Consider the following 18622-nt stretch of genomic DNA (forward strand, 5'->3'; position numbering starts at 1 on the left):
TGAGTGGCTGGACCTGATATGTGGAGCCATTAATGTTGGACCTCTGGCCTTGAACTCTGGTTATATGTCCTCTGTCACTACAATTTCTAATACTTTAACAATATATACTTTCCCCACTTTTATGACTTCTCTTTTCCTTTCTTTTAGTATAAACTCCTAGTTTATCCCATAAGTATACTATACATATTATGATTTTACATTATATATCAATATATCTATATAATATATAGTATATTGTTAAATTATATATTATATACATGCTTATATACACATAATTATATATACTTATAAGTATATAGATATAGTTATGTAGATTTTTATATATTCATATAGATATTAATATATAATTAGAATTACATTTATAAAATTTATATATTTACAAATATATAAATATTCATATTTTTTATAATTTATTTATACAATAGATTATAAATTATAAAGTTATATATTTTATACACTTATATTTATCTGTAATATATACTATAAGTAAGTGTATATACTTATATATGTATATAAGTATACATAATTATATACTGTAATATGTATTTTATAGTACAATAATATATATATACTATATAATTCCTTTTCTTTATAATTTTATTGAGAGGAATAATTGAAGTTTCCAACATTTGTTGTTGGTGTTTTTGTTTTTTGTCAGTCGTGGGGCTTGAACTCTGGGCCTGGGCACCCAGAGTTCAAGGAAAGCTCTTTACTGCTTGAGCCACAGCACCACTTCCAGTTTTCTGGTGGTTAATTGGAGATAAGAGTCTCACAAACATTTCTTCCTGGGCTGGCTTTGAACTGTGATCCTCAGATCTCAGCCTCCTAAGTAGCTAGGATTATAGAGGAGAGCTACCAGCATCCGGCTTCAACTTTTTTTTTTTAACCACATCTAAATAACTGTCTTTTTGTTTTGTTTTGGTGTCAGTTCTAGGACTTAAACTTAGTGCGTGGGCGCTGTCCCTGGGCTCTTTTGCTCAAGACTAGTGTTCTACTACTTGAGATACAGCTCCACCTGTGGCTTTTTTGTTAGTTAATTGAAGATGAGTCTCATGGACTTCCTTGTCCAGGCTAGCTTCAAACCATGATCATCAGATCTCAGCCTTCTGAATAGCTAGGATTACAGGCATGAGCTACTGGCATCTGGCTAACTGGTTGTTTTAAATTGTTCATTTAATTATTGATGTTGTGTTCTTGAATGTTAGAGAAAAATATGCCCAACCTAATATACAAATGGCAGCAGAGAAACACAAATAATATGCAAAAGCAAGACAATATGACTACCTCAAATTCTTATAATAGATCAACAACTTAATTCAAAGATTCTGAGATGGCTAAAATGACAGATGAAGAACTCAAAAATTAGAGAAATGACCAATGACCTCAAAGAGCACTCAAACAGATAATGAATTAAAGAAATCAGAACAGGACAAAGCCAGTTGCTGATGGCTCACACTTGTGATCCTAGCTACTCAGGAGGTAGAGACCTGAGGATCACGGTTTAAAGCTAGCCAGGACAGGAATGTCTGTGAGACTCTTATCTCCAATAAACCACCAGAAAATTGGAAGTGGCTTAAGCTGTGGCTCAAGTGGTAGAGCACGTGCCTTGAACTGAAAAGCTCAGGGACAGCATCCTGGCCCAGAGTTCAAGCCCCACAATTGACAAAAAAGAAAAAGAAAAAAAAAGGAACAGGACATGAAATTCTAAAGTATGGATGAGAATTCAGCAGGGAAATTAAGACTTTTTTTCTGGGGGGGGGGGAGGAAATAGAAATATTGGACATGAAAAGCTCAATAAATCGAATAGAAAACAGAAGTAGAAAGCTTTACTAGTAGATTCGAACATAAAGAAAGAATATGGAGGTTGAAAATAAGAAGGAACTATCACACTCAGACAACAATAAAGAAAGAGAAGAACTCACCTGATTTCCTCTTTGATCTACAGATTCTTTGTAGCAGATAAGGAGAGGGCCAATGAGTCCTGAAGCTAGATCTCTTTCCAGATTAATGAAACTAGAGTAATACCTGGTCAGGCATCGAGGGTCTGATTCAGTTGGCCCATCTTCTACAGTCACTCTCCATTTATACTTGAATATTTCTCCTGGCAGAATTGGAAAATCCTTCAAGTGTTTTACACCTATTCACACCCAAACCCAGAAATAGCTCAGTTAGAATATTATAAACTCTGCATTGGTTATGTTTGTTGTAAAATTAGTTCTGTACATATCTTAAGTTTGCTCTAAAGGTTTCCTTGTACATAGAGAAATAAAACCTAATTTAATCAGCAAATAGTTTGTAACAACATGGAAATATACTTTTGTAGCAAGTAGCTACCTTTCAGGAAATCATAGCTTCTGAACCCCAGCTCATTAGAGGCCAAAAGCTGTCAAAGCAGGATGATATATCTTCCAACTGTGCCCAATTAGGTCATTTGTATAAGTCATTTCATGTTTTCTGGCTATATACAGCCTGAATTATGTGGGGAGGTTAAACATTCAGAATTATAGATGATCCCCATTTTTTCCCAATCAATGAATTATTTCTTTGCTAAAGTAAAAAAAGTCAAATTTAGTTTTTTCATCAAACAATTGTGTTTTTACTTCAAAAGTTTTCCAAATCTGTGTGTACATGTAGTTTCTTAGTAAATTAAAACTTAAGTGGCACCTATTAGATTCAGACAAGCTGGGCACCAGTGGCTCACACCTGTAATCCTAGCTACTCAGGAGGCTTAGCTCTGAAGATCACGGTTCAAAGCCAGTCTGGGCAGGAAAGTCTGTGAGACTCATCTCCAATTAACTACTCAGAAAAAGCTGGAAGTGGTGCTGTAGTGTTAGGGCACTAGCCTTGGCCATAAAGAGGCTCAGGGACAGTGCCCAGGTCCTGAGTTCAAGCCCCAGGACTGGCAAAAAAACAAAAAGATTCAGACAAATAATATTAAGCAATATTCGACTATCACTAGGGGGCAATACAAAAGTACACCCGAGTCTCATTATTAACATATGTGCGATCCTACCTAAGGATGCCTAGAATTTATCTGGTATAACTTTAGGGCCTCAGGTTCTATGACAACAGCTTGGGAAAAACCAGCAGAATTTCAGTTGTTACTAATGCTATGACCTCATCTACATATACCTACATCTACAGGCACATTATCTACAAAACTGAGTTAATATTTACCTTTTGGCAATCTCCCTGAGTGCAGAGGCCTGACATCAGTGATTCCATGAGGATAGATGTTATATGGTCGGCTTGCTTGATTCTTAAATATAATCTAAAAGTATTAATGCGATAGAAGATCAAGTCCTAAGGTGACTAGAGTAAAGAATAAAACTGACCTAACTCCAGAAAACCAAAAGCTACCTGCATCTATGCTATATGATTATGAGCCTAGATAAAGTTAAAAATACTACTTTTCATGAAATTGCTCAGATAGCTACTTGGGTTTTTGGAAGTTTATTTAAAGATTTAATCAAGTGTAGCAAATCAGGGAGAAATAGAGAAGAAAGAAACACTACCTAAAACACTAAGTGGGACCTCAAAATAGTAGGCCTCATCCTGGTATATTTATGCCTTCTAGATAATCCAGTTTAAACCTTTCATAGGCAGATGGTCACCTGATTATCATTTTAATTATTTTACTAAGTTCTTGTTCCTTGTTATGCACATGCCAGCAATGGGTTTGAGGGTAGCTTTGCTATTACACAAATGTGAAGACAATGGACTTAGTTACATGGCATCTCCTTCTTGTGATCTTGAGCATTCTTTTTTGATCAAAAAATTAATTCACCAGAAGCACTCTGTATTCTGAGGCTTCATTACTCTCATAAGGAGATTATATGCTTCATATTTAAAAGAAAAGGTAGGAGTTACGTGCCAGTGGCTGATGCTGTAATCCTAGTTACTGAGGAGTCTGAGATCTGAGGATCACAGTTTGAAGCCAGCCCAGACAGGAAGTCCATGAAACTCTTATCTCCAATTAATCTCCAAAAACCAGAAGTGGAGCCGTAACTCAAGTGGTAGAGCACCAGCATTGAGAAAAAGCAGCTCAGGGACAGCACCCAAGCCTGAGTTCAAACCCCAAGACTGGAATGGATGCACACGCACATGAGTGTAAGCATGCACATGTGCAGGAACACACAATCTACTAGATAGGAAGGTACAAAAGAAAACAATATGCAAATATTAACAGTTATTATTGACAAGGCATGGGGAAAGAGGCACTCATGCATTTTTGGTGGGAATCATAAACAGTAAAGGAATGGTAAGTCAGTTTGGCATTATTTAACAAAATTCCATAGACAATAACCAGTACCCTTCATGACACTTTTGTGCAGGTGAATCCATGCAGTCAACCATCTGCAAATTTTGGGGGAAGAAAACAATTTATTTAAACGTCTGGCAGCTTAATCATAAGTCAGCCAACATTTCCTAGAAAGAGCTTAAGAGTAAATGCTGTAGGGTTTGTCACATATTCTCCTCTCCTCTCCCCTGCTTCTTCTCTTTGCAACATTTTATAAGTGTAAAAGCCCTTCTCTAAGGTCACAGACTGTCCAAAGGTGGCTCTAAATGAAATCTGGTTCATAAACATAGTCTAATAATTCCTACAACACAAAGAATGAAAAAAGTTGTAGATGGATGTGTATCATTCTAAACAGTATTCAAAAGAGTTGATAGTTTTATGGGTAACATTGTTTTTATTCTACATACTCCTTTAAAATATGTAATTAGTATTTATTTGTGTAACATTTATAATTTTTAGAACATTGTCCATTGAAGACAAGGCTGAATTATGAAGTATTGTAGAAACTCAAAATTCTCCAGACTGTCTTCTGATCTGATCTCAGATCATTCCTTAACTTACCAACAGTGTATCTCCAACTTCTCCATAGAGTAAAGGTCCCAAAATTCCTGATTCATACTGAATAGTTTCACGTGTCTTAAAGGTTTCATCTGTGTATGCCATAAATCTAACTTTTTTATACTTTTTACCAATCTGTCGAGGGCCATTTTTCAAGTATTGACTTTTATAACTTCTGTAGAAAAGAAAGACAAAAAGAATGAGAAGTTAAGGAGAAATTTTTAGATAAGGAAAATGAAATTCTAAAATAGCTGAAATGATTGAGTAAAGGCAAAGACTGAGGAAAATCCAAGTATCTCTGCTGCTTAGGTAGTTCCCAAATATGTTAATAGCTGCCTCGGTGTGGATTTTGAATGTTCCCTAAGGGCTTTGCGCAGCTGTGGCTTTATTAGGAGGTGGGGAAATGTTTGGGAGTTGGAGACTACAGGGAGGAAGTTAGCCCCTGGGTAGGGGGGGCGTGCCCTTGGAGGGGATATTGAGATCTGAAGCCCCTTTTCTCCCTCTTGCTTCCAGACTGCCATGAAAAGAATAGGCCTCTCCCATCATGCACTGGCACCATGATGTGTTGAGGAAGAACACAAGTTAGCCACTTAAGGGACAAACAGTTTTTGGAAAAGTTCTCAGAAAACCCACAATCGAAACTGCAATTATACACCTAGCAACTGCCAGTTAGACAAAGGGTTGAGAAACAGGACCCTAGTTACTGGAAAATGGACAGGTTGGTCAAGTTCCTGGAAAAAGCAGCTGTAGGTCATAAACAGTAAAAAAAAAAAAAAAAAATATTGTTGCCTGCATTCCTATGGTTAGTCTTATGTGTCCCAACCAATGATCTACTTGCTATGTATGATTTAACCAATCCTGTAATCACTAAGTTAGAAAGCCCCTACCCTTACTGGAAATGACTATGCCCCTAACCAATGATCCTACCCTGAAACTTGCCCATGAAATGCTGACCAATTATGTAGAAGCCCGTGAACCTTAAGTCAATCATGTAACTGCTAGGATGGAAACCCCCTCCTCTTGCTGGAAACCCTATAAAAACCCTGCTGAACATGTGGCTGGGACTCACAACTCTGACCCACTGCATCGGTGATGATTGTGAGTCCAGGCTCGAGCTTGCAATAAATGGCTCTTGTGTACTTGCATCGGATTCAGCTCCTTGGTGGTCTTTGGGGGTCTGCGGCCTGGCACAACAGATGCACTGTGCTACCAACATGGCAAAACAACTATGAAGCCAAACAAAATAAGCCTTTCCTCCTTTATCAGTCATTTATCTTCGAATTTGGTTACAGTGCTGAAAAGTTGACTATCACAAGACCTTTGTCATTTGATTGCATACATGTACTAACCCTTTCAAGGAGCTCAAGGATTTGCTGGTTTGAAAAACTGAGAAGAACCTTTTGAGCATGGGGGAGAATAGTGCCTATAGTCAAAAGGTATTTGTTTACCCATCATCAGGGGTGAGGATTGAAGGCGCGTAGTCCCACTCCTCTTCCTCAGCAGCAATATAATGAACCCAAGTTTTAGGATGCTTCTTGGCAGCTGAACGAATTTGGAGGAAGGGGGAGTTGTCATCATCAAATCTGAACACATCCATCTCAGAATCAAGATCATCATCATCATCATCATAATCTTCATCTTCATTATTTTTCCTCTGTAGTTGGGGTTCCTCTGGGCAGCTATCTACTTTGATATATGCTTCCATGCCATCTGGAACCAGACAAACCAAACAATATCATACTCCTACAATACTTTCTTGCCTTAACTACTATGACCTCTCTGTTATTAGGTTTTCAAGACTGTCTCCAGACCATCCCTCTTTCTATATCGGTATCCTTTTTAGCCAATCTCCTATATGGATTTATTCCTATATGGATTATCTCTCATTTTATATTTTATTTTCCTGACTTTTGTATTCTTGTGTTCCATGTAAGTTATACTCCTTTCCCAAAACTTATTGGTTTGCTTATTAATATATATAACCAAATTAACTTATTAATTTGCTTTGATATATATATATATATATATTACATATATATATATATATATATTTCTTTTCTGGAACTCATTTTGTGTTTATCAAATTTTGAAACTGAAGTCTTCAGAAACCTTACTTTTTCCTGATAAGCTGTTACTAAATCAATGGTTTGTATCACATGATGAAGTAAATATAGACATCATTATGTAATTGATGGGATATGGAGTTGGTCTGACCTTGACTTTCAAAGGCTGGAAATATAAAATAAGAAGACTTAAGGTGCGTTATTTTCAGCCTTTGAAAACCTAGGCCAGACCAACTTCCCATCTGTTTGGATGGAAAAATGAAGGGTTTTGTGTAAAGTCTAATTTCACAAAGTATTTTAATAAAAAGTAAAGATTAAAATGAGTGAAGAGAGGTTGTCAAGAAGATTAAATAAGTACATACTCCTCTTGCATTGGTCAGGCTCAAACTGGACAATCATCAATCTGCATATAATTAAATGGCCTATGTGCCCATGTGATTTTGTTTCTATATCAAGTTCCTCTTAGCTATCCATTATGATATCTTTCTGCACTAATATCTTCTCAAAAATAATCATAAATATGATCATATAAGATGTTGCTAAGCAAAATGAACCCAAAGATAAGGACACAAGAGGTTTTATCTTTCTTGCTGTTGTTTTTAATGTACTATGTGATTTTTTTTGTTTCTTTTGTATGTTCTTCCCCCATGATATAACCCTCCCCCCTTTTTTGTTTACTGTATTTAAGTCCAGTGCCCTGTATCTTATATATACATTTTTCTGATTTGGGGAGGGGAAGGGAAATAACAAAATGCTGAAACAAGGATACAGGTTGACCCATTGTAACAATGAGATGTACAAGACACTACGTTGAAAATGAACTTTACAACTTTGGGGGGTGGTAAGGGAGGAGTTGAGGAGGTAGGGAGGGAAAGGGATAGTAGGGGAAAACCAAAGGAGGAGGTAACAATGCTCGAAGGAAATGTACTCATCACCCTTATTCATGTAACCATAACCCCTCCGTACTGAATTTTTACAATAAAAATATATATTAAAAATTCATAAATAATATGTAAGAAATGAAAAAGATATCCTACATTCTTTGTGGTAGTGAGATTTAAATTCAGAGTCTCATACTTGCTAGTGCCCCAGACCTAGATATTTCTATTATTAATTACTATAAAAGACTTTGAGGAAATATTTGGTGGATATATGACAAGATCAAATCCCTCCCCTGCCTATACCAGGTTTTGAATTCAGGGCCTTGTGCTTGCTCAGCTTGTGTTCTAACACGAGCCATGCCTCTGGCCTGGCTTCTTGCTGGTTATTTTGGAGATGGAGCCTATGCTAAATGATCCTCCCCTTCTCAGCCTGCTGAGTAGCTAAGATGACAGGCATGAGCTATTGGAGCCCAGCTTCAAATCCCTTTCCTAAGCCACCAAGGAACTTTAAATGAAAGTATTATGAACAAAACTAGTGTTGTTAAACATGAAATATTATGTCTTCCCAAGACATAACAGTTCTTTTTTAATGTTTGCCCCTCTTAAACTCATGCTGAAACTTAATTGCCATTGTGATGTTGTTGGGAGGAAGAAAGGACATTTTAAGTATTTAGGCTCCAGCCTCATGAATGAATTGACACTTATCTCGAGTGAGTTTGTTATCACAGGAAGAGATTGCTCTCCTCCTCTCTGGTCTCTTCTTTTGCTCTTCTGTCATGTGAATCTTTTTGCCACATATGATGTAGCAAGACTTTGTTCAATGATAGTACCCTGATATTGATCCTTCAACAATAATTTGAAACTATAGGTCCTAACTTGCTTACACTAGACCTTTGATCCTTGATAAATTCTCCATCAAGTAGTCCTAGAAGATTTCATGAGGTACCTTATCACCCTAAATCTTTGCCTCCAATCTGTAGCCTTCTTCCATATTATTGAAGCCTAGTTAATGGGATCAGGCTGAGAAACCAATGACACACTGTCCTTCCTGTTTCCCATCTTGCTCATGCCCACGCTACTAATACCCTCTTACACTCAAGGTAAAATCTTTATTCTGAATGCTAGCCACTAAGGGATATTAGTTGAGGTGTAACATAAACTTAACTCTATAATGGCACCCTTTGAAACTCTTATATAGTAATACACTATCCAGTAAATTCCATTATAATTATATATTTATAAAATTCATTTTTAAGATCAAAGATGGTAGTACCATGTTGGTGGGAAGGGATATGACAAAACAGTAGAAATTGCCCAAGGTCCATCAAGAGTGTCTGAGCAGTAAGGAAAGTTATTGGTGATATCTCCAAAGAAGCCTGACGATGGTTCCTCACAAGAAATGTGTGACCTTCTAAAAATATTGAGTGTACTTCAGGGGTAGTTCCCATTCCAATCACATGCCAGTAGACCATTTTCCTGTGGCATCCAATCAGACCTGTAAGATAGAAATAGGACATCTATAGCCAAGAAGAAAATTTGAAGTGGAATATACTTGCTGGGGATAGGATGAACAAATTAACCCTATATATTTTATTGTTACCTTGACTTATAAATGAATTTGCCATGGAAATCAGGTTACTATTAAACCAACAGATCTTGCCAAGGTCACTAATAACCACCATGCTACTAAATCCAGTTTCAGTCTTTGTCTACATCTATTAACATTCAATTCATCTTGAAACTTTCTTCTCCCTTAACCTTTGTAGCAATATCCCTCTGGTTTTGTTTTTATGCTGTCCTCACTCCTGAAACCTCCTAGAATTCCACACTCATAAAACCAAGAACCTTCTCAAATCTCCACTTGGATATCGCATAAAATCCATATTCCTGATCTTGTTTCAAAGTTCAGTTCAAGTGACCTCTAGTCTAGGCCAGACTCCTTTACTATATGCTTACATATAATTATGTGATTTCCACACAGAGTAATTCTTGGTTTATAATTTTGCATTTGTTATTATGACTGTTTATTATATGTCTCCCCATTATGCTATACACTATGAGAAGAGGAACCTAAATGTTTTAAAAATTAATTTCTTAATTCTGAAATTATGCACATCAATTTTGGAATTACTATAAAACACAGAAAAGGTTTAAAAAGAAAATATCCCTCCATCTTTTATTTTTCTTTTGGATTGCTCAATCTCCCAAATTCTTTTTCAATTTACTCTTTAGGTTTTTTTGTGTGTTTGTTTTTTGTCAGTTGTGGGGCTTGAACTCAGGGCCTGGATGCTGTCCCTGAGCTTTTTTTGCTTAAGGTTAGTAGTCTACCACTTGAACCACAGCGCTACTTCTGAGTTTCTGGTGGTTAATTGGAGATGAGAGTCTCATGGACATTCCTGCCTAGGCTGCTTTGAACTGTGATCCTCAGATCTAAACCTCCTGAGTAACTAAGATTGTAAATGTGAGCCACCAGCACCCAGCTACTCTTTAGTTTTACAGTAGTACATATTTAGTGGGTTCTAGGGTCTTCCATTTCTGAAGATGTTTTTGGTCTCCCCCCAAATATGATTCATAGTTGGCCTATAAATTTTCCCTGGAAAAATATTTCTCTTACAGGTATTTCTTCATTTTTATCTGTCTAATTTTTATTACTTCTTATGTTCCTTCCAGAAGAAGCTGCTGTAATATCTTCTTTGTGCTCTTAAATGCCATAATGATAATTCCATGTGGGACTCTTAATTCTTTCTTTTCCTTCCTTCCTTCCTTTCTCCTCCCTTCCTCCCTTCCTTCTTTCCTTCCTTCTTTCCTTTCTTTCTCTTTCTTTCTTTCTTTCCTTCTTTTCCTTCCTTCCTTCCTTTCCTTCCTTCTGTTTTCTTTCCTTCTTCCTTCCTTCCTTCCTTCCTTCCTTTCTTTCTCCTTCCTTCCTTCCTTCCTTCCTTCCTTCCTTCCTTCCTTCCTTCCTTCCTTCCTTCCTTCCTTCTTCTTTCTCTTTCTTTCTTTCTTTCTTTCTTTCTTTCTTTCTTTCTTTCTTTCTTTCTTTCTTTCTTTCTTTCTTTCTTTCTTTCTTTCTTTCTTTCTCTCTTTCTTTTTTCTTTCCTTTTCTTCCTTCCTTCCTTTCTTCTTTCTTTCGGTCAGTCATGGGGCTTAAACTTAGGGCCTGGACACTGTCTCTGACCTTTTCTGCTCAAGGCTAGCATTCAACAACTAGAGCCACAGCTCCACTTTTTTAGGTGGTTAACTGAAGATAAAATCCTCATGGATTTTCCTGACTGGGCTGGGTTTGAACAGCAATTTTCAGATCTCAGACTTGTGAGTAGCTAGGATGACAGGTGTGAGCTACCAGTGTATTTTTTGTTTATCTTGATGGGCAATTTTAGTAGCAAGATGCATATCTCTATTTCTTAACATTCTATTTTGTCTTCTCTGATTTGCAAGTTTATTTTAGAATATATTCTCAATCTTTTACTTTCTGGGAAATTTTCTCTACTTTTCATACTTTCTATCGGAGTTTGTATTGTGACCATCATGTTTCTAATTTTATGAGTATGTTTTTGTTCTGGTTGTTTCTTTTTTATAGACTTCTACTGGTACTTTATTGATGAAATATATTGAGTTATTGTAAAAATACTAATTAGAGCTTCTGACAAATCTTATTCTGATTATTATTTCACTCTTTCTGAAATTATTTTTTGTTTATTTTTGTGTATGTCTTTCATATTTCAGACTTTTCTTAGGTATTAGTTTATCCTTAAATTTTCACTTGTATTTAAGCATAAAGAGACATTTGGTTGTAAGCTCTGTCTGTGTGCATTGGTAGGCTTTCATTTTCAAGTGATATTAAGAGGAATTCGTCATTATTATTTAAGAGTACCAGAGGCCAGAATTCAGTGGGCTTTCATTTTGGGGTGCAGAGCTAGCTGAAAACTGGAGAAGAGGGTATTGTTATTGAATTCAGAAAACCCTGGCATTTGTTGATCAGGTGTACACATACCTGGCAGAGACCTGTTTACATAACCATTGATTGTGTGTATTTTATGCCAGGCCCCAGCAGGTGCAGAATCTGTAGCCTGGGTCAAGGGACCCTTTGGTTCTGAGTACCAGCTCTTACCTGATGAGAGAGAAAGCAAAAATAGAGTCAGCTGAGTTCTATCTCTTGAATTAATCTCCCTTTATCTCTCCTCTTCCTTCTATAGGAGAAAGACTATTTCACACCGTAAGCATGTCGTTCCAGCAAAATAGATAAAGACTCAAAGTAAGAGAAAGAATATAATTACTAATGGCAGACATTTCTTGCTTAAATTGATTATTTTTCCCCAGGCTTATCCATATCAGTAGGTAGGAAAATGACAAAAGATAACTAAGGGAAAGAGACTATTTGGTTACTTTTAGCCCATGAGGCTTTCATTCTACTTATTAGCTTATTTATTTAAAGGGGTTGTCACTCCTAGCTGAGGTCTGAGGATTGTGGTTCAAAGCCAGCCCAGGCAGGAAAGTCCGTGAGACTCTTATCTCCAACTAACCACCAGAAAACTGTAAGTGGTGCTGTGGCTCAATTGGTAGAGTGCTGGCCTTTAGCTGAAGAGCTCAGAGATGGTGCTCAGGCCCAGAGTTCAAGCCCCACGACTGACAAAAAAAATTTAGAAATAAACCTAACCAAAGAAGCAAAAGACCTTTATAATGAAAACTCTAAAATTTTGAAGAAAAAAAATTGAAGGATGACATCAGGAAATGGAAAGATCTTCCATGTTAATGGAAGGTAGAATTAATATTGTAAAAGTGACCACATGGCCAAAAATGACCTACAAATTCAATGCAATTCCCATCAAAATCCTAATGAAGTTCTTTACTGACATGGAGAAAATAATCCAAAAATTCATATGGAACGACGAAAGACCTAGAATAGCAAAGCAATTCTAGGCAAAAAATGTGGGTGGTATCACAATCCAGACCTCAAGCTCTACTACAAAGGTATAATAGCAAGACCAGCTCGGTATTGGCACAAAAATAGACTTGAAGATCAATGGAACAAACTAGAAGACTTGGAAATAAAGCCATATACTTGTGGTTATCTGATATTTGATAAGGGAGCCAAAGATATACAGTGGAAAAAAGATAGGCTCTTCAATAATTGGTGGTGGGAAAACTAGATGTCGATATACAGAGAACTAAAAGTGGATCCCCATTTGTCATGATGCAAAAATACCAACTCAACTCAAAGTAGATCAAAGATCTCAAGGTCAGACCTGAAACCTTGAAAGAACTGCAAGAGGGAGTAGGAAAAACACTAGAACTCATAGACATAGGCAGAAACTTAAAAAAAAAAGAGTCCCAGACAACAATGAGATGTACAAGCCGTTATGCCGAAAAATGAACTTTACAACTTTGGTGTGGCGGGGGGTGGGGGGATGGGAAGTGATGGTAAGGGGAAACAGAAGAGGAGGCAACAATGCTTGATAAGAAATGTACTCATTACCTTGCTCATGTAATTGTAACCCCTCTGTACGGTATTTTCACAATTAAAAAAAATAAGAGTCCCAGGAAAGAGACTTGACCCTGGGATTATATCAAAATAAAATGTTTCTGCACAGCTAAAGACATAGTTGCTAAACTAAAAGGACAGCTGACAGACTAGGAGAAGATCTATACCAGCAACACATCAGACAAGGAGCTCAAGAAACTCACCCCTACCAAAGCTAATAAACAAAATCACTAAATAACCAAAGGAGTTAAGGAGGGATTTCTCAGAAGAGGTAAGCATGGCAAAGAAACACATGAGAAAAGGCTTATCATCCCTAGCCATAAAGGAAATGAAAATCAATACAGCTCTGAGAGTCCAACATCTGAATTTGAACAATAACAAATATTGGGGGAGATGTGGGGCAAAAAGGAACCCTATTGCACTGTTGGTGGGAATGTAAACTAGTACAACCATTCTGGAAAGCAGTCTAAAGGTTCCTCAGAAAACTAAACATAGATCTTCCCTACAAACCAGCCATACCACTCGTAGGCATCTACCCTGAACATCATAAGCCAGAATATGATAAGGACGCCTGCACATCCATGTTCATTGCTGCACTATTCACAACAGCCAAGATATGGAAACAGCCCAGATGCGTCACAATGAGTGGATCAAAAAAATGTGGTACCTATACACAATGGGATTTTACACAGCCATTAGAAAACAATATTATATGCAGGGAGATGGATGGAAATAAAACAAATCATGTTAAGTGAGGTAAACCAAGCTCATTGAGACAAACAGTGCATGTTTTCTCTCATATGCAGAAGCTACATCTAAAATATCCTGGGATGTGATAAATTATATAGGACTCTAGATTCTCATAGTGAGACCAAAGGATGATATTTTTAGGAGAACACAAAGGCACAATACCTATGTGCATCTGATCATATAAAATAATGTTTATTGAAATGAACTCCAGGAAAGAAGAAGTTTTTTTCTTCTTTTCTTTTTTTTGTTCTGTTAGTTCATTTATTTGTCTTTGGGAGTATGAAGGGAGGCACAGAACTGAAGGGCCAAAAGGTGAACAAACCCAGCAGTGATACTCACTAGACACTATGTTGAAAATGGACTATACAACTTGTGGGTGGGGATGAGAGGGAAAAACTTGGAGAGAGCAAGGGAAGGGTGACATTGTTCAAAAGGAAATGTCCTTATTACCTGGCTTATGTAACTTTAACCTCTCTGTATGTCACTACTATAATAACAATAAAAATACTCATTTCAATTTTGGATTTGAGAAAACTGCAGCACAAAAAAATGAAGGAACTTTCCAAATGTTGCATATTTACTAAGAGAGTAAATAAAAGATGTAAGAAGTAGAGCCAATGGTGTTTGTTACCTGTTGCCCAACTCTTTTATCCTTACTTCATACTTGCCAGTGGAATTGAGATTGCATTTTATCCTTAACATTCACTTTCATCCTGTCTCCTTTCTGTTACATAGTAATAGTTTGTGATCTTTCTATATATAAATCCCTTAACAAGCTACCCACATTCTCAAGCACCAGATTAAGGAAATATACTGGATTTCCTTAAAGAAATATATTTGATTTTTTCAGGATTTCAAAATGTTAATTGAAGCTCACTAACCTTCATCAAATACAGCAAAAAGTAGTACAAATTGGTGTAAAGTCTGTGTCCTTTCTTTCTCCAGGCTCCCTGAAAGAAATGAAAAGGTCTTCTGTTCAAAAATCACATCATAGAAATATTGCCAGTAGGCGGCAACATTTCTTCATCAACTGATGGTGAGAGTAAGTACAAGTAACCTGGTCATAATGTCACATACCAGCGACCCCAGCTACTTAGAGATAGAGACAGGAGGATCATGAGTTTGAGGTTACAGCTAGCCTGGGGAAAATTAGTGAAATGCTATCTTAGAAACAAAATATAGTCAAGAAAGTCGAATGTGTGGATAAAGATGTAGAGAGCACTTGCTTGGCATGCGTGTGACCCTTGGTTCAATTCCCAGTATTGTAAAAAGCAAAAAGCAAAAACAAACAAAAACCCCAAACCCATGTATTCCTCTAATTATTGCTAACTTTGTCATAACATTTTTCTTTGGTGCAATGTTTCCTACACAAGTATTTTCTGAGTACTTGATTTAGTTATTAAATAAATTTTGTTTCTGATCATTGCTTTTGTAGAGGACAATTAAAATGAATTACATAAATCAGATGTGGTAGTCCACCTCTAATCCCAGCATATGGGAGGCAGCGGCAGGAGGATTACAAGTTGGAGGCCAGTCTGGCTACATATAGTTCATTCTAGGACAGTCTGGATTATATAGTGAGAGTCTCTCAAAAACAAATTGAAGTAAAAATAAAATGAATTACTGTAAAATGGAATTTAAAAGACATACAAAATAAAAGCCCATATACTAATCACATACACACATATACATCACAACAGAAAAAGAAAAATTATAGCACAATAAACATTGTTAATTGAAAATATATACATAGGCAATTAATATAGGGAACTTCTATTACTCCTGCAATTTTTTTTACATTACTGCAATGTAAAACAGCAAAAAGTCATGAGTGAAACAAACACCTACACTTGATAAAGTGAATTTTCTTAATTTTTAATTGTTGAGTTTGGTGGCTGTGTTTCTTAGTATTATATATCTTTTGTTTGTAGGTTTATTTTCAGTAGGAAGATTTTTGTTAATAACCATTAATGCTTAGAAATAAGAAGTAACTTAAGAGGGGTATAGGACCAAGGGGAGAAAGGTAGATGAATGAAGGAGAGCAGTGGGGAAAGAATACAGTCAAGAATTCATTGTAGGGATGGTAATGTGGCTTAATGGTAGAGTGCTTGCCTATCATGCAGGAAACTCCAAGTTCGATTCCTCAGTACCACATACACAGAAAAACCTGGAAGTGGCATTGTGGCTAGAGTGGTAGAGCGCTAGCCTTGAGCAAAAGAAGCTCAGCGACACTGCCCCAGTCCCTCAGTTGAAGACCCAGGACTGGCAAAAAAAAAAAAAAGAATTCATTGTATATACCATATAGTTAAGAAAAGTAAGGGGAAGGGTAGGTCAAAGTGGGATGAGAATGTTGAAAGAATTAACACTGATCAAGATGCCTTGTGTTAATAAATTGCTTTGTTAAATGCCACCTCCTTTGTTCAACTTCTTGAAGATAAAAAATTTTATTGACTTAAGAAAGTAAAAAACGATATTTTCTCAAGGAAAGTAATGAACATTTGAATAACAAACGATTTCTCTCAAGGACTCTGAAAAACCTCATGGAATAACAAGTCTCTTTGTGTGATTTGTGAATATTTTCTCCCAATATATAGCCTGTTTTTTAAAAAATCATTTTCTTAACATTGTTTTTCACGAAGCAAAAATCATTCATTTTTTGTGTCTTTTAAGAACTCTTCTCTTAAACCTGGATTATTAAGAATTTGAGTTAATATTGGGTAAAGAAGTACAGTTTACATAAAGGTTCATTTTTTTACATATGAGTGTCTATTACCTCACCATTTGTTGAAGAGGCTAGCCTTTCTCCATTGAATTGTTTTTTCATGGCTCTTGTGTGGATCTATTTCTGAACTCTTCATTGGTCTATGAGTCTGTCCTATTCTTTTGTAAAAATACATTTGACTAATCTAGCAACAGTAACTTTCTATGTAAATTGTAGAATCAGCCAGGTGCCAGTGGCTCATGCTGTAATCCTAGCTACTCAGGAAGCTGAGATCTGAGGATCACAATTCAAAGCCAGCCTAGACAGAAAAGTCCATGAGTCTCTTATGTCCAATTAACCATCAGAAAACAGGAAGTGAGGGCTGGGAAGGTGGCTCAGTGGTAGAGCGCTTGCCTTGCATGCCTGAGGTCCTGGGTTCGATTCCTCAGCACCACATAAGAAAAAAAGAAAAAAGCCAGAAGTGGCGCTGTGGCTCAAGTGGTAGAGTGCTAGCCTTGAGCTGAAGAGCTGAGGGACAGCGCCTAGGCCAGAGTTCAAGCCCCAGGACCGGAAACCCCCCCCAAAAAAACAAACAAACAGGAAGTGGCATTGTGGCTCAAGTGCTAGAGTGTCAGCCTTGAGCTGAAGAGCTCAGGGACAGCGCCCAGGCCCTGAGTTCAAGCCCCAGGACCAGAATTTGTTTGTTTGTTTGTTTTTTAGAATCGGTCTATATAAACAAAAATTTATATTGGATTTTTTGGGGAAGTATTGAGTATTGAACCCAGGACCTCATGCCTTCTAGGAAAGTGCTTTACATTTGACCCTTGGGCCCCAGCCTGATGTTTAGATTTTGATTGGTATTGTATTAAATATGTATTTTTGGAGATAGTAGACATCTTTAGGTTTAATATTGTAGTCCATGAACTTAGTGTGTTTCTCTACTTATTTAAGTTTTCAATTTCTTTCAACAGTACTTTGTAGTTCTCACTATATGGGCAATGTACATATTTTGCTAAATGTCTACCTACATTTCTTTTTTTTTGGGTCTGGTCGTGGGGCCTGAACTCTGGGCCTGGGCACTGTCCCTCAGCTCTTCAGCTCAAGGCTAGCACTCTACCACTTAGCCACAGTGCCACTTCCAGCTTTTTTCTTTTTGCTTATGTGGTGCTGAGGAATCGAACCCAGGGCCTCATGCATGCAAGGCAAGCACTCTACCACTGAGCCACCTTCCCAGCCCTCTACCTACATTTCTTAAAACCTTTTTGTTTCTAATTGTTCTTTGATATAGACTATAAATGATGTTCATATTTTGATCTTGTATCCTGAAATTTTGTTAAGCTCAGTTATTAGCTATGAGAGTTTTTAAAAAATGTTTTCTGAGATTTTCTATTTGGCCAATCCTGTTGTCTATAAATAATGGATGGAGTTATTTTTCTAATATATTTTTAATGTATGTCATTTATTTATTTTGATGATGATGATAAGGGGATATTTCTATAACATGGAAGGTGAAATTGATATTTCTAGATTCCTGGCATGTTTCTTCCCTCTTCTTTCTGATAAGAGAATCTCTCTCTGTATATAGGACAGGACCTTTTTCTGGGGTAGATTAAGTAAGACATGTTTCTTTCCTATTTCTAATACTTCCATACCACTCAACATTAAGAATAAACTTCCAAAAAAAGAATAAACTTCCTTTCCATTTCCTTTATATGTATGTTTGCATTATCTATCTTTTCTTATGCTTTGCTTTTAACGTATATTATTGATGATGGTTATTATTATTATCATCATCATTATTATTTGGACAGTACAGGAATTAGCACTCAGGGCCTTAAGCTTGCTCAACTTGCTTGCTTATTCTACTGTTACTCTAACACTTGAGCAATG

The 18622-nt window shown here is 36.7% G+C and overlaps 1 protein-coding gene across 2 annotated transcripts in view; it reads right to left on the minus strand.

Annotated features, from left to right (window-relative positions):
* F8 (coagulation factor VIII) overlaps nt 1–18622 on the minus strand; it is an 83909-nt gene that overhangs the window by 51687 nt on the left and 13600 nt on the right. For both annotated transcript variants that reach the window (XM_042667468.1, XM_042667467.1), the window contains exons 5-11: nt 14913–14981; nt 11794–11910; nt 9076–9297; nt 6307–6568; nt 4862–5033; nt 3178–3271; nt 1923–2137 (exon numbers count right to left, since the gene is read on the minus strand). In XM_042667468.1, the coding sequence (XP_042523402.1) occupies nt 1923–2137; nt 3178–3271; nt 4862–5033; nt 6307–6568; nt 9076–9297; nt 11794–11910; nt 14913–14981 (1151 nt within the window). The remainder of the gene's footprint in view (nt 1–1922; nt 2138–3177; nt 3272–4861; nt 5034–6306; nt 6569–9075; nt 9298–11793; nt 11911–14912; nt 14982–18622) is intronic.

This window comes from Dipodomys spectabilis, unplaced genomic scaffold (genome assembly GCF_019054845.1).
Source record: "Dipodomys spectabilis isolate Male_0828 unplaced genomic scaffold, ASM1905484v1 ptg000411l, whole genome shotgun sequence".
Lineage (NCBI taxonomy): Eukaryota > Metazoa > Chordata > Mammalia > Rodentia > Heteromyidae > Dipodomys > Dipodomys spectabilis.